The 14,098-nt window shown below is 43.6% G+C and overlaps 1 protein-coding gene across 1 annotated transcript in view; it reads left to right on the forward strand.

Annotated features, from left to right (window-relative positions):
* Nucleotides 1-14,098, forward strand: part of DOCK2 (dedicator of cytokinesis 2) — a 397,813-nt gene that overhangs the window by 106,528 nt on the left and 277,187 nt on the right. The window contains exon 25 of the mRNA XM_012649685.1: nt 566-672. Within this exon, the coding sequence (XP_012505139.1) occupies nt 566-672 (107 nt within the window). The remainder of the gene's footprint in view (nt 1-565; nt 673-14,098) is intronic.

Genomic DNA, 14,098 nt, shown 5'->3' on the forward strand with positions numbered 1-14,098 from the left:
CTCCATATCGCCTGGCATTGCAAGTTATTTTGGGTTCCAGTTTTTGCCCTGCAAGCCCCACAGTTGCGAATGGAGAACAACCCAAGGACACTTAAAGAGGTGATGGAGATGGGCTCCCTTCTGCTTTCTCCTTCTTAACTCCATCTCATAGATGAACGCCTTATGTTGGTGTGATCATGCTGTCAGAATAGGGGCATCTGAGTCAGATATACCTTCTTCTTCTTTTTCTTAGCTTGTTAGAGCTGTGAGGTCTAAATGGCATAATGGATGTAAAATGCAAAGCACGTGCCTGGTGCACAATAAGTGCTCAGGGCTATCGGTATTATCTTCAGATTTTCATATCTCTTTGAATGCTATTGATAGTCAATGCCACAAGCAACTTACATATTTACTGAAGGCTTCCTAGGCATCTGATACTCTGCCAGGAATTGGGGGTCCAAGAGGAGCAAGAGCAGAATAGTTTCTTCCCCCACAGACCTGACATCCAGGGATGGACTGTAATTGCTATGAGGTGGGAGATATTGGTCTAACTTGCTCTACCAGCTCCTGTTTTTTTTGCCCTCAGCCAACTCCTGTACGAGTTCTACACCTGCATCCCTCCCGTGAAACTCCAGAAGCAGAAAGTGCAGTCCATGAATGAGATAGTCCAGAGCAACCTCTTCAAAAAGCAAGGTGAGTGCAAAGCATCCTGGCTGAGGGGTGGGGTGTAGGGGAGAGGGGAGGAGTGCCAGCCTCACATCCTCCTTAGGAAGCCTGGCAGGAGAGGGCAGCCTGTCCGGTGAAGACGAAAACATCTCTCCTCTAACAATTCCCTTGGTTCACATAAGTGCGAAAAGTAGAAAGTGGCTGACAACTCAGATATCAGAATCTAAATTGATTTTAGGAATGCTTGGGTTGCATTGTTTATTTCTCTTAAGAAAATTTAATGAGGAGTCATGCTTTAGATCGTTGTGGTATGAGGCTTTTTTGCCTGCGTGGTTTATTATTCCTCTCCTTAACTTGAGGGAAAGTGGATGAAGTTCTTTTTAGTAGAAAGAGCCTTTAATGGAGAAGTTCTCAAAATCTGGAGTGTGAAAGAATAAACTGGAGAGCTTATTAAAATGCTAATTCCTGGGACCCATCTCAGAGATTCTGATTGAATAGGAATTAGCATTTTTTTTTTTTAGTTTGTAGAAAAATGTCAATTATTTTTGAATAGGTAACACATTGACATGGATTAAAATGCAAAGGTATGGAAGGGGACCACACGAAGGGGTCTCAGACCCTGTGCATGGCCAGTCCCAGCTCCTTCTCCAGAGGCCACCAGCGTTTCCAGTCTCTTGTCTTTGCTTCCAAGCACACTCATGGATGTGCAGTCACATATATTCTATGTATTCTCCCCTGATATTTTATTATTATCACTCAAATGGCAACATATTATGTAACTGTTCTATGTTTTGCCTGTCTTTACTTAATGGTGTGTATTTTTGGAGATCAGAGAATGACAATGGAGTTATGGTCAGAGCTTGTGCTGACCCTAAACTGGTGACCACTGGGTCCTCTGACTAACCCCACTGTCAAGAGACTTGGGGGGTTCCTGTTTTCAAGATCAAAAGCTCATCAACTAAATGTGCACAGTTCCTCCAGATAGGGCCAGGCAGGATTTAGAAGCCCTTATTCATCCTCCATCTCTTCTCCAACTTGCTGGATCAGGCAAAATAGAGGATGCCTTTTGCTTGATGTAAATGAATTACTGGTTCAGAAACTGCATTTTTCACTTCTGTCTATAAGGGTGAAGAAATGACTTTTGAGGGTCAGTAGTGTTTTCTATACCCTGAGACCAACCCTTTCTAATTTTAAAGTTCTCTGTCCACGCTGTTGTCAATAATAAAATGAGAAGCAAACTGTGCAAGAAACAGGAGGTCTTAGAATTCAGAGGATCAGCCGTCGCCCAACTGGAATTTATTCAAGGAGTGAAGCCTGAATATTTATGCAAATTGCCTGGTAATCACAGAAATATTCAGGAACCACTTCACTGTAAAGATGTTTTCTTCCAATGCTTGGTTAACATGGTGCATCCAAAATTGCTGTCTGGATCCTATCCCTGGAGTTAAGGGTTGGAGGAGGACATAGGGAAGAAAAGAGTTGTTCTGCTTATGATTTTAATATTCATGTGTGTAGTTTCCTGACCATTTAGACAGATGTGTGGCAACAGATTAATTCAATCCATATGTGGTTTGTTTGTGCAAGGTGGTTCGTGTGAGGTGATGGGAGACTAATCCTGGTTAAGTCTTGTTGCATTCCTTGAGTTACTGTGGCTTTTAAAAGTGAGACTTCCATGTTTTTAAAGTTCTGACTTCTGCCTCCAAATGAATTGCCTTTATTCTGAAAGCTTTGTAATATGCCTGTCCCCTCCTGGCCCCGGCAACCCCTCTAGGATCTCAGGTGGTGTCACTGTAGGGCAAATTGAGTCTTGTCCCAGGGACGTGACAAGGACAACTCTAGCTACATATGGTGCTGCACAGGCAGCAGAGAGCCGGCTACTTGGCTCACTGTCATTGTTCAGAGCTGCCATTATTGTCAGGGGCCCGGCCTGGCACCGAGGCCAGATGGAGAGCTAGCACGGTCCTGGACTGGGCAGGTGGTGTCGGTTCCAGCCTCGGGGAAGTCAGAGCGATTCCTTTACTGCAGCCACATCTCCTGGGCTGGGAGGTGGCCCCTGAGGGTTGGCATCATCACAGGGCAGGCTGGACAGCTGCTGCTTCCCAGTCCTGCTGTGTGTCTGAGTTTCAGATTCAACAAAAACCCTCTGATTAATATTAACTGACAGAAGGCCAGCCTTAGTGTTGTACACAGTTACAAAAGAAATGCAAAATTCTTACCTTTAAATACATACAGAGACTAGAAGCAGAAAAACAAAGTGCCCTTTGGGGACCCAATTGCGAGAGGATGCGAAGTATAGCCAGTCTAGGCATCCTCGGCTCACACGTGAAAGCAGTCTGCTGGTGCACTCAGCTGCAAGGTAACTCCTCTGCACTGTTTACTTGTTAAGTGAACCCTCTTACAAAGTGATCCTGATGGGAAACTTCAGCTCATCGCCTTTCTTAAGTCCTCAAGTTCCCAACGAGTAAGATCTGAATTCATGTGCACTTGCTGGGTGGCCATCGCCCTTGGGTGAGTATCTCTTTTTCTACCCTTACACAAGGTGAGTTTGATTCCTCCGGCCAAGTTTGCGCTGTAATGACATTCCTCCTATTCTTCTCCCTGTGAAGTGTTCTGTGCCTCAGGGACGTGATTTGCTTTGAGCCCGCACTCATCCAACTGCCAGATGTGCAAATTGCCTGGAGTATTTTTGGTGACATCAGCTTGTACTCACAGCCTTGAACATTTGTACTGACATCAAGCAGAGGAACCAGAAGGCTTTTAAGCACTCTCTGAGATTCTGGCAGGCTACCCTCTTGGCCCGTCTTCAGGAGGATCCCGTGGAGAAGCAGAGAGGGTTTACCGGCTAAGGCCACTGGTTCTTGGGGCACACCAGATCTGAGTTTAATTCCTGGTTCAGCCCCTTCTCAGCTGTGTGGCTATGGGTCATTTTCTTAACCTCTCTGATCACCAGTAAGCTCATCTGTAAAATGGGAATAATAGTGTCTGTCTTAGAGGGTTATCGTGTGGAATAATGAGATGGGTGATGCATTTCAAGTACTTTGCACAGTGTCGGGCTCAGCATGATATCCCATGCTAAGCGGTAACTCTTATTATTGGTGGTGTTATTTTCCTGCTGCACCCTGCAGTATCCCAGCTTCTATTCTGACCTTTAGATTTCTTTCCTTCATGTTTGATAGCTGCACATAATCCTAAGCCAAGCTTTCTTGTTTCCCTGGAAGCCACTGGCTTTCCTCGGGGTTCGAGAAACACAGGACTTCACAAATGTACGGGCCTTGGTCCGTATGTGCTTTTCATTCTGGCGTTGAATGCCTTTTTCAGTTTTTATTTCATTTCCCTAGAGTGTTTTTGTGACAGGGCCATGTTATGTATGCCTAGAACAATAGGGCAGAGTGAAATGTTCGTGGTTTCTCCCTTCACTGTTTATCTTGCTGCAGGCCCCAACATATGACATAGTTTTGGATACTTGACAGCCATCCTCTGTGATGACTTGCTGCTTGGGGCTCTTGTAAAACACACACACACACATACAGACACACACATGCGCAATATTTTTCTTTTCTTTCATGGAGACAATCAGCTTCAACTCTGACTTGACCTATGATCTTGAGTAAATTACTTAATCCTTGCAAGTCTGAATTTCCTCATCTGAAAAATGGGAATAGCTGCAGAATGGGTCTCACTGCGTTGTTGTGCAGACTCAGTGGCATAGTGTGGCTTGTTGGCCTGGGGTATGCAGGAATGAGCAGCCGCCACCAGCCAAGGTCCCACATGGCATGTCGTGCTCTGTGTGAATGACTTCAGGGTGCAGCAAGAGGAGAACTGAGAAATCTGCAGAGAATCAATTTGCTGTCTTCTTCAACACAAGCGCAGACCTGCCCGGCGGTGATGACGGGAGAAAGGACGAATAGAGATGCCCGGACAAAGCTCTAGGGGAGTCTACGAGGAGACGGAACCCTCTATGCCTTGGGAACAGATTTGTCCCTATGAGAACCTAATCTCCAAGGAATGTGTCTTTTTAGTCTGATGCTAATCAGAGGCACCATCTGGTTCAGTGTAAACTGCTTTAGGATCCACATTGCTCGTTATTTTCTCTTCAACTTCCAAAACAAACAGAGAGATTGAGAAAGAGAGAGTAAGACAGAGAGAGAGAGAGAGAGACCTGATGGAGATTTGGAAACTCTTTCAATGTTTACTTTCAGCCAGGGGGTTTTTCATTGGATACTTTGTCGAGAAGCTGTTCTTTGAGCACGGAGCACCCAGTTTTCCTTTTATCAAGAAGAGGTAGCTGCCTTCTCCCCCCTCTTACCTGTTGCCCACCGTATCTGGAGCTGCTGGGTCCTCACTTTACAATGCCCAGTGGGCTGGCAGGTGTTGGGGGAGGGGATACAAATAACTGTGCCCAACCCCAACAGGGCTTATCTTTTCTAATCGTCATATCATTGCTGCATGGGGCTGGGAATAGAGAAAAGTCCTCTGACTCTAGCAGTTACTGCGTTGCTTGGTGATCTTACATAACATCTCTGAGCTTTGGGTTCCGTGACTGAAAATTGTGTATAGGAATGTCATCATTAGAATAAGGGCCTTTTGATTCGAGACATCCTCGTTTCTGATCATGGCTTGATCAGTTACTAGCTGTATTCCTTTGAGCAAGTAATGTCTCTGAGCTTTGGTTTCTTTCACTACAAAAACGCAGTAGCTTATGAAAAACAACTAGCAGAGTGCATGAGACACAGTTGCTGGTTATTAAAAGGCATCTATTGTATCTGTTGTATAACAGTTATAACCACAAGAATAATAATGGTATCAATAGCATCTTAAAGGGAGAGATTTATATTTATTAAATGCCAACTATGTATCAAGGCCTATATAAAGGATAAAAATATATTAAATTTTTACACCAAGTCCATGATGTATCATTATCCCCATCTTATAGATGGGGAAACTGAGGCCTAGAAAGTTAAGTAATTTTCACCCCAATGAGACCAAAGATTACACAATGTATTAGGGTACATTGGATTATGTGATGCTAGGGTAGTGAATTAATCTCCAAATCTCAGTGGTTTAACAATGGAAATGCGTATTTCCTCCTGTGCAAAGTCTGATGAAGATCCTATGCCTTTCGTAAGTCCCCCGAAGTCATGCCACCTGGTACAGTAGCCTCCCTGCAACAGGGAGGAGAGGGAGGGCCAGAGCACACGTGCTCCCGACTTCCTCAGCCTGGAAGTGACACCACCAGTTCCTCCCATGGTCCAGTGGCTGGAAGCCATCACACATGCCAACGCCAGGGCATCTGGTGAGCACTGGCTCTGCCGCTTACAGGTAGTAAGTGTCGAAGCTGCGTTCTGAACACAAGCCATTTGAATAACAAAACCTATCTTGTCCCCAAGATATCATGCTTTATTCTTATAATGACTAAAGAGGATAAAGTAGTGTTTATTTTCTCCTTGGTAAGGCTGCCTTCTCCATGGTAGAAGAAGTGCCTTACCATTCCTACTGGTGGATTTTGTTCTCTTTCATTCTGCCCTCCCCAGCTCTGTTCCAAATGCCCCCGCCGAGCTCTTTCACAGGTGTGTACAGGGACCTTGGCTGGGAGGGGGATGGGACCCAGCAGCAATCCCTGCTGCCTGGAGTTGCTGCTGGCTGTGGCTTCGCAGGGTGCAGCCCTCCTGCAGCCAGCAGGGGTGGTAGTAGGCTGCCTGAGACCTGGGATGCTGGCGTCAGGCTTGGCGGCTGAGCCGGTTCTGAGGGAAAAGGCAGTCAGGAGAACAAAGCCTCGTCCTCTCAGGATGTGCTCTAGCCTCCTCGCAGGCCTCTCATCCTGCGTGCCCTTGCTCAGTCCTGTCCTTCGCATCCACTGCCTAGAACACCTTCTGCTGCCGCCCATTTCCTTTCTCCACCCCCAGGCACACTCAACAGGTAACTCCCACTCATCCCTTTAAGGCCCAAAGCAGACCTCAAGACTGCAGTAAGTCCTCCCTGACATCTCAGGCGTTGGGCTCATTCCAGTCCACACTTATTCAGTCTCCAGGGTGGATCAGGCCCTGAGGACATACTGTGGATACAGTTGTCACTAGTTTGCAAATTTCTGCACCAGGCTCCATGTGCAAAGAAAATGAAGCTTCTTGTTTTTGTTTGTTTGTAATCTAATTTAATCTTTTTGCATCTTCACTTTGTACTGTGGCAACTTAAAATTTTCAATCAATAATATCTTATGGCTCAAGATTTAACCAGTCTTTCTGACTCAAAACTGTCCCTCCCTCTCTCACCAGGACCATGTCCCAGGGACTCAAATAGAAAAGATGTGAAAGACTTTGCTTTTGGCTTTGCCCTCAGCTTATCTAAAATGGTTTCCTTTGGGACTTTAGCCCCAGAGAAGATGTTGGGACACACGTGTCTTGTGGCTTTGAGTCTCAACACCAAGTGAAGGGGCAGCTGATCCTTCCCCTACATCTATCTTCTTCCTTTCTGAGGAGGCCTTCTTCATTCCTCTGCCCTGGGGCTGTGAAAACAGAATGGCTACTAGGGTACCTCACTGATGGGGGCAGGTGTGAAAGTAGGGGGCTTAATAGATTCCAGATAATACCCTGAGTTCCAAAGGGGACAAAACAAGGTGTCTAACCTCTGAGAGAGAGAGATGTGTCAAAGCTTGGATGCCCCTGGGGAGTTTGTCCTGGACCCTACTCCAAAGATTCTGACTTTGAAGATCTGGGAATGGGGTCAGGCATGCACATGACATCAGCCTGCCAGTGGGATTCTGATGCAGGTGGCCCCTGACCCCTCTCAGCAGGAGGCACAGCCCCAGGAGCCTGAGGGGGAAAGGAAAGCAGTGTGGCTGAGAAGTGGCCCCCAGTGCAGAGGGCAAACTGACATCATGACACTTGACATTTCCTTCTAGCATCTGTCTGTTTGTGTGACTGTCTCTGCTGATGGAATGGACGCCTTAAGGATAAGGGATATGTTTTATTTCTTTATGTGCCCAGTCTGTGTCCTGTCTTACTGATACCAGCTCTCGAGGCTGGTCTGTGGGCCTTGGCAGTGAAATACACCGTTATTGAAGGTCCGGTGTCCCTTAAAAAAGAGAAAAGGAAAGAAGGGACTTCAGTTGTACAGAACTGGAGTAGTCATGGTCTGTGATTCATAATACATCTTTTCATTGGTCCACACGAGACCTGCTTTTATTTATTTACCTATTCAGTTAGTTATTTTTAATAATAAATTAAGCATCCATGCACTCACCCCACAAAATGAAAACTAGAAAGTTTAAAAATCCCTTAGATATCCACACACTGCCTTGTCTCACCTGAGGTAACCACATTCTCGAATGTTTTGTTAATCATTCTACTGTTTTCCTTTTTATACAGTTGTATTGCATGATTACATATACCTAGCGCTGTAGTTCTTTTGACTTCATAAGAAGTGTATTGAACTGTTGGTAACTTGGGAGGACTTAGTTTTTTGCTTAATATTAAACTAAGAATCATTCATATTATACAGATTGCTGGAGTTCATTGTTTTGAGGACTGGAAAATTCCATTGTGTGAATAAACTACGGTTTGTTCATTCAAGCTTTCAATTTCAGGCACTTGGGTGGTTTCAATTTTTTTTTTCTATCATAAGCACTGCTGCTAAGAACATTCTTGTACATGTCCCTTGTTGTAAATATTCAACAGTCTCCTTTGGGGATATATTAATAACTACTAGTAGATTTGCTCGGTCACAGGGGATGTGAACCTTTAGGAGATAGTGCTAAACTGTTTTCCAAAGGTGGTTGCACAAAGTTACACTCCTACCAGCAATGCACGAGGGATCCTGTGGGCCCACATTCTCTTCAACACTGGAAATTGTCCCACTTCTTATTTTGCCAATAAAACAGGCTTAAAATATGTCATCACTATCTTTTTTCTTTTTTTTTTTTTTGAGACAGTCTCACTGTGTTGCCCGGGCTAGAGTGCCGTGGCGTCATCTTAGCTCACAGCAACCTCAAACTCCTGGGCTCAAGTGATCCTCCTGCCTCAGCCTCCCGAGTAGCTGGGACTACAGGCATGCGCCACCATGCCCGGCTAATTTTTTCTATATATTTTTAGTTGTCCAATTAATTTATTTCTATTTTTAGTAGAGACGGGATCTCGCTCTTGCTCAGGCTGGTTTCGAACTCCTGAGCTCAAACAATCCGCCCGCCTCGGCCTCACAGAGTGCTAGAATTACAGGCGTGAGCCACCGCGCCCAGCCGTCATCACTGTCTTGATTTTCATTTCCTTGATCACCAGTGATGCTGAAAATCTTTCCTTCTGTTTCTTTGCTACTTGTGTTTTGCTTCGGTGGTATGTCTGTTCATGTCTTTTGCCTGTTTTCTATTGAGTTGGTTGTATTTCTTTTATCTATTTGTAGGATATTTGATATATTCTTCCTATATATCTTTTGCTGATTTTATGTATTGTGAATATCTTCTCCCAGGTCAAAACTTGTCTTTTCATTTTGTTTAAGATGTGTTTTTGTGAACAGAAGCTCTTAATTTTAATACAATCAAATTTATTGATCATTTTAATAGTCAGATCTTTTCGTGTCTTGTTTAAGAAGTCTTTCTCAATCCCAAAGTCTAAAAGGTTTTCACTATTTTTACTAAGAGTTTTATAATTTTATTTGTGATATGTGAGTTCTTAATCCATCTACAGAGTTTATGTTTCGTACATGGTGTGAGGTAGGAATCTGATTTTGTCATGCCAGTGTCATTTTGCACTTCCAGGACATTGCTCTTCCCTGGTGCTAGGGCAGGGCTGCGGTAGCCTGGATTCGGTCCCTGGCCCACAGTGTGCAGGTCCCCTGTGCCATTGCTCATTGAAGGCTGGGTGGTCAGAAGGGCCTGCTCTCCAAGTCAAGTCCCGAATCAGGCTCCAGTGAGGTGCTCGTATCCTGGGAATTATGTGCCAAGACACAGCACTTACCTTCTCTAGGCTTGTACCTTCTCAGTTGTGAAAGAAACAACTTTTCTTATGGCAAGAAATTGCTAGGGCTTGTAGGGCAACTTTCTTGTAGTGTCTTTATATATATACTGACCTGGGAGTAATGAGACCCGACTCATAATAACAACAATAACACCAATGTAGCAACAGTAGCTGATGTTTTACTGAGTGCTTATTATGCTCTCAGCTAAGCTCTTAGGTACTTTATCTCACTTGGTGCACAGTTGTGTGATCTTGGCCAAGTCCCTTCACCTCTACAGAACAACTATAAATGATGAGGTGGCACAGGATTCTCTAGAACTCCACCAGCAATGAAAATCTATGATTTTAAAAAAACATCCTTTGATTCACAATGATAATATTTCTGTATCTTTTTCATGTAGCACCATTTAGTGCCTAAGAACCACTCCTCTTCCCACATATTGCCCTCAACACTTCTATATGTCCTGCCTGCGCTGGGGAGGCCATTTCGTAGAAGGTTAAATGAATGAAAGGAAATTGCATGATGCCCTCAAGGTTACACAGCCAGTCATTAGCAGTGGCAGGCTCAGAATCCTGGAAAAGCTAAATGGACTTACATCCTGGAGCCAGTGTTGTTTCTTCAAGAAAGAGCCAGTGAATTTTGAGGACTTCAGTTTTTTTCTCATCAGAGCATTTAGAGGCATCAAAGAGCTCCAAATAGGAAGGCCATTTTGCCCTTCTCGACCGCAGTGTTGCAAAGCCACATCTAGCTCCAAATCGTCCCTTCCACTCTGGAGATCTGACAAGGGCTCTGCCTCACATCTTCTCTTCCCTTTTCAATGTGATGGATCGCAGACTTCATTCTCAGAAAGAGATCTTCAGATCCAGAATCAGAGAAGACAGTGATTTAATACACTGCAGGACAAATCCAGGAGAGATTTATTAAAGTGTCTTTTTTTTTTTGGCTGAAGTTAAAAAAAATGGCATACAGTCAAACAAATTCCCTCTTGAACTTCCAAAAATACTTAGAATAGCAACTTTTAATGGCATTATGAAGTACAGTTGGATTGGAGGAGGAAAAAAATCCCAGATCACGTCTTTAATGGCAATCTAAACCAACTCTTCTGCAAATATATGTGTGTGTGTGTGTGTGTGTGTGTGTGTGTGTGTGTATGTGTGTGTGTGTATAGTTTTTTGTTAAATAATTTACTTCATTAAAATAGAGAACAAAATCAGGCTATTCCCATACCTTTCAATCCACATTCTATGGGATTCTTTTCCAATTTTGGAATGATTCTTTATATTAGTGGAAGCACACATAATGAGAAAGTTTATATACATCTTTATACATTTATATGTTTAATCCAAAATTTTTTTGTTTGTTTTCACTGTGAAATTACAATGATGGATGGTTTGGATTATAGTGAGGCAGGATTTAGAATGTCCTGAGAATTTTATGTTGATCTGTTTAAGTTTGATTTTGCTGGGTTTTTTCCCCAACATCTTCCTAGAATACAAGGAAGTTTCCTTAAGACCATGATACAGTTGAATTGAAAATCAGCTTTGGATTCATTTCAGTTTAAGTAATATTTATTGAAATATTTATCGAAATTCCCCACTGTGCTGTGGGGAATATGAAAGAAATACAGTAATAAATAATTTTATGGCCACCATTTATTTAACCATTATTTTGTGCTAGGTCCTATGTTAGGCTTCTCACACATTAACTCATTTTAATTATCATGACATGCCTGTAAAGTGTAGGTATTTTATAGGTGAGGAAACTGAAGGTTAGAGAGGTCCAGAAACTTGCCAGCAAGTCTGTACCAAGTAACATGGCAGAGCCAGCCTTCCGCTTAGGGTCTGATTCCCCAGTGCACTGTCTGATCTGCTGTGCTCTATGACATCTGGAATGGAAGAGTTTCTGCCCCCATGGAGCTTACAGCTAGGGGAGAAAAGATTTATCCCAAGATCTCTTCAGACTTGAGCCCATATGGGCCAGGCAGGCAATTTAAATGAGTTAAGGGGTGAGGTCATAGTTATTATGAGATTGGTAAGATGACCTTATCTTTTCAAATAGATATTTCTAATGTCATCTTCAGTTGTATTTTCACAACACAGATTTTCTACTTGCCTATTAAACATGTGGGAACTTTCTTCACTACACAAAGAAATATGATTTCTTTCATTTTTTCCCTAAAACACAGTACCATTTGGTGAGTCATCCATTTCCCCACCTTTGACAGAAACAGGAATACAGAGAAATTTTTCTCTACCACTAAGGGCACAGGACTGGCTGTGATCAACGGCCACCCAGCTCAGGGAGGAGACAGGGTAGGGTCTGGGGAGGACCACAGAGTGTGTACGATGGAGAGATAGGCTGGCAGTGAGGTAGTGCCAAGTGGACGTGTGGACATGGTACTGCCTCATGCTCTTTCTCTCTTTCTTTTTTTTTTTTTTTTTTTGAGAGAAGTTGCACAAGTGGGTTTTTTTGTGAAACCTGCTGATTTATTTTTCAATGGTACACAGGCTGAACAAAACCTGCATATAGACCCAGGACAGCAGCCTCTGCTGTAAATTTATAATTTATAGAGTTTATAGGGTTTTAATAAATTTGTTTTATAATGAAGTTTTATAAATTTATAAATAAAATAATTTATAAATTACTAGGTTTATAAATAACCTTATAAAATGATTATTACCAGAATTCAGTGAGAACAGTGCTCTTGGAATGTTAGAGACAGGTTTACAGAGGAGGCAGGATGTCAGCTGCATATTAAAGGCCGGTGACTGTGACAAGGGCCCTCTCTGGACAGCAGTCTGACCTTAGAGTGTCAGAGCGGCAGACCCTGCCTCTCAGCTCAATAGAACTCGGGATTCTTCCTTGCCTGCCACACTCCCTTGCTAATGGGGGGCCTCAGACCACCCCGTGAACTCCATCCACCAGGCATGCTTCTGGGGGTGTTGGCCCAGAGTTGGGAAGAATGACATTTATTGTTTGTGAAAGTTAGTATTATCACAATACTATGGGTTTATTATGGGAGATTTGGAAATATGTAAAATGCCTACCTATGATCTCATGATTTAAAAGTAACCATTGTTTATTCTTCCTCTCTTTTGTATCACGTATTTTATATAATTGGGATACTGTTTTACCAGGTATGTAATCTGCTTTCTTTGCTGAGATTATTGGGTACACTTTCCAATTCTGTTTTTAAGGACTTCATAGGACTCTGTTGTATATATGGGCCATAAGTAATTTCCATGTTTTATTATTTATGGACATTTATGTTCATTTCATTGTATGCTCAAAAACTTCCTGAAATTTATAGCGTTAATAGACAAATCATGGTCCTGTTTGCTCACTATTTCTTTATCTTTGGGCGTGAACCTCACCCAGCTTTCCCAGTTCTTGTCCAGGGTTTTGACTCTCTTTTCTCCTTGCTCTTGACACACACAAATGCACACACACACACACACACACAAGCACACAGGATTTTGCTCCCTCCTTATGTGATAGACTCAGCATAAAGCAGATGCCGTTGTCCTTGAGTAAGGAGTTGGAGTGACATGATCCAATTCGGGAGGGACGTGTTTTTACAACTGCGCTGTCATCCTTGATGGCAGGGGGTGTGTCTGTGTGTGGACATTCCCTGCAATCGCAGGCACTTAAATGCAACCACACTGAGAGCCCTCATTAGCCCCCGGCAGCCAAAGCAGATTTGCTGAGTGTGACACCATCCAGGCTGGAGAGACTGCCCAAGTGGAACCAGACACCAGAGCAAAGAGGGAAGCCAATTATCCAAAGGCAAATGAGACTCTAATTATGGCTTTAGCTAAAGAGGGTAAAATTATTTGAGGAGAGACTTCCCATTTCTGGTGTAGGCACAACACAGGGCAGTTGTTCAGAACAAGAGCCTGGATCAAGTCCTGATTTTCTACCTTAACCAGGACACTTCACCTCTAGAGGCATCCAATTCTTCATCCGTGAAATGGAAACAATATAGAATGCTAACCTCATTGGATCATCACGACATTAAATGGGATGATGCCCGTGAGAGGAATAGAGAGGTCTGGTACTTAGCAAGGGCTCATAAAGAGAATGTCATCATCATCATCATCATCATTATCAATAACTATTACTAGTATCACTATTACTTGTAGTCATCTGACAGCATAATAGAGTGTGCAACTGGAAGTCAGGAGACCTGGATTCTCAGCTTTGCGGTTTCCTATATATTCCCACTTAGAGAGTGAATTCATCCCTCAGTCTAATTTTCATCATCTCTCAAAAAAACTTGAATGAGGGGATAAGTCAGGTCCCTTTCACCCTGAGGTTTGTGGACCTGAGCTAACTGTGACCAGAAGGTCCAGGGTTCGAGTACCCTGTGGAGCGACACTCAGCACTTGTGCTGCAACACGTCCTCCTCGCTGGTGGAAAGCCGACTTCTCGGCCAGCACGTGTGCGGTGCTAGCGGACTTGCTGGGGGTGCACACTGAGCAGAGCCACGGCCCCGTCTTCACGCATCCAC

This window comes from Propithecus coquereli, unplaced genomic scaffold (genome assembly GCF_000956105.1).
Source record: "Propithecus coquereli isolate 6110/MARCELLA unplaced genomic scaffold, Pcoq_1.0 Scaffold301, whole genome shotgun sequence".
NCBI classification, from domain to species: Eukaryota; Metazoa; Chordata; class Mammalia; order Primates; family Indriidae; genus Propithecus; species Propithecus coquereli.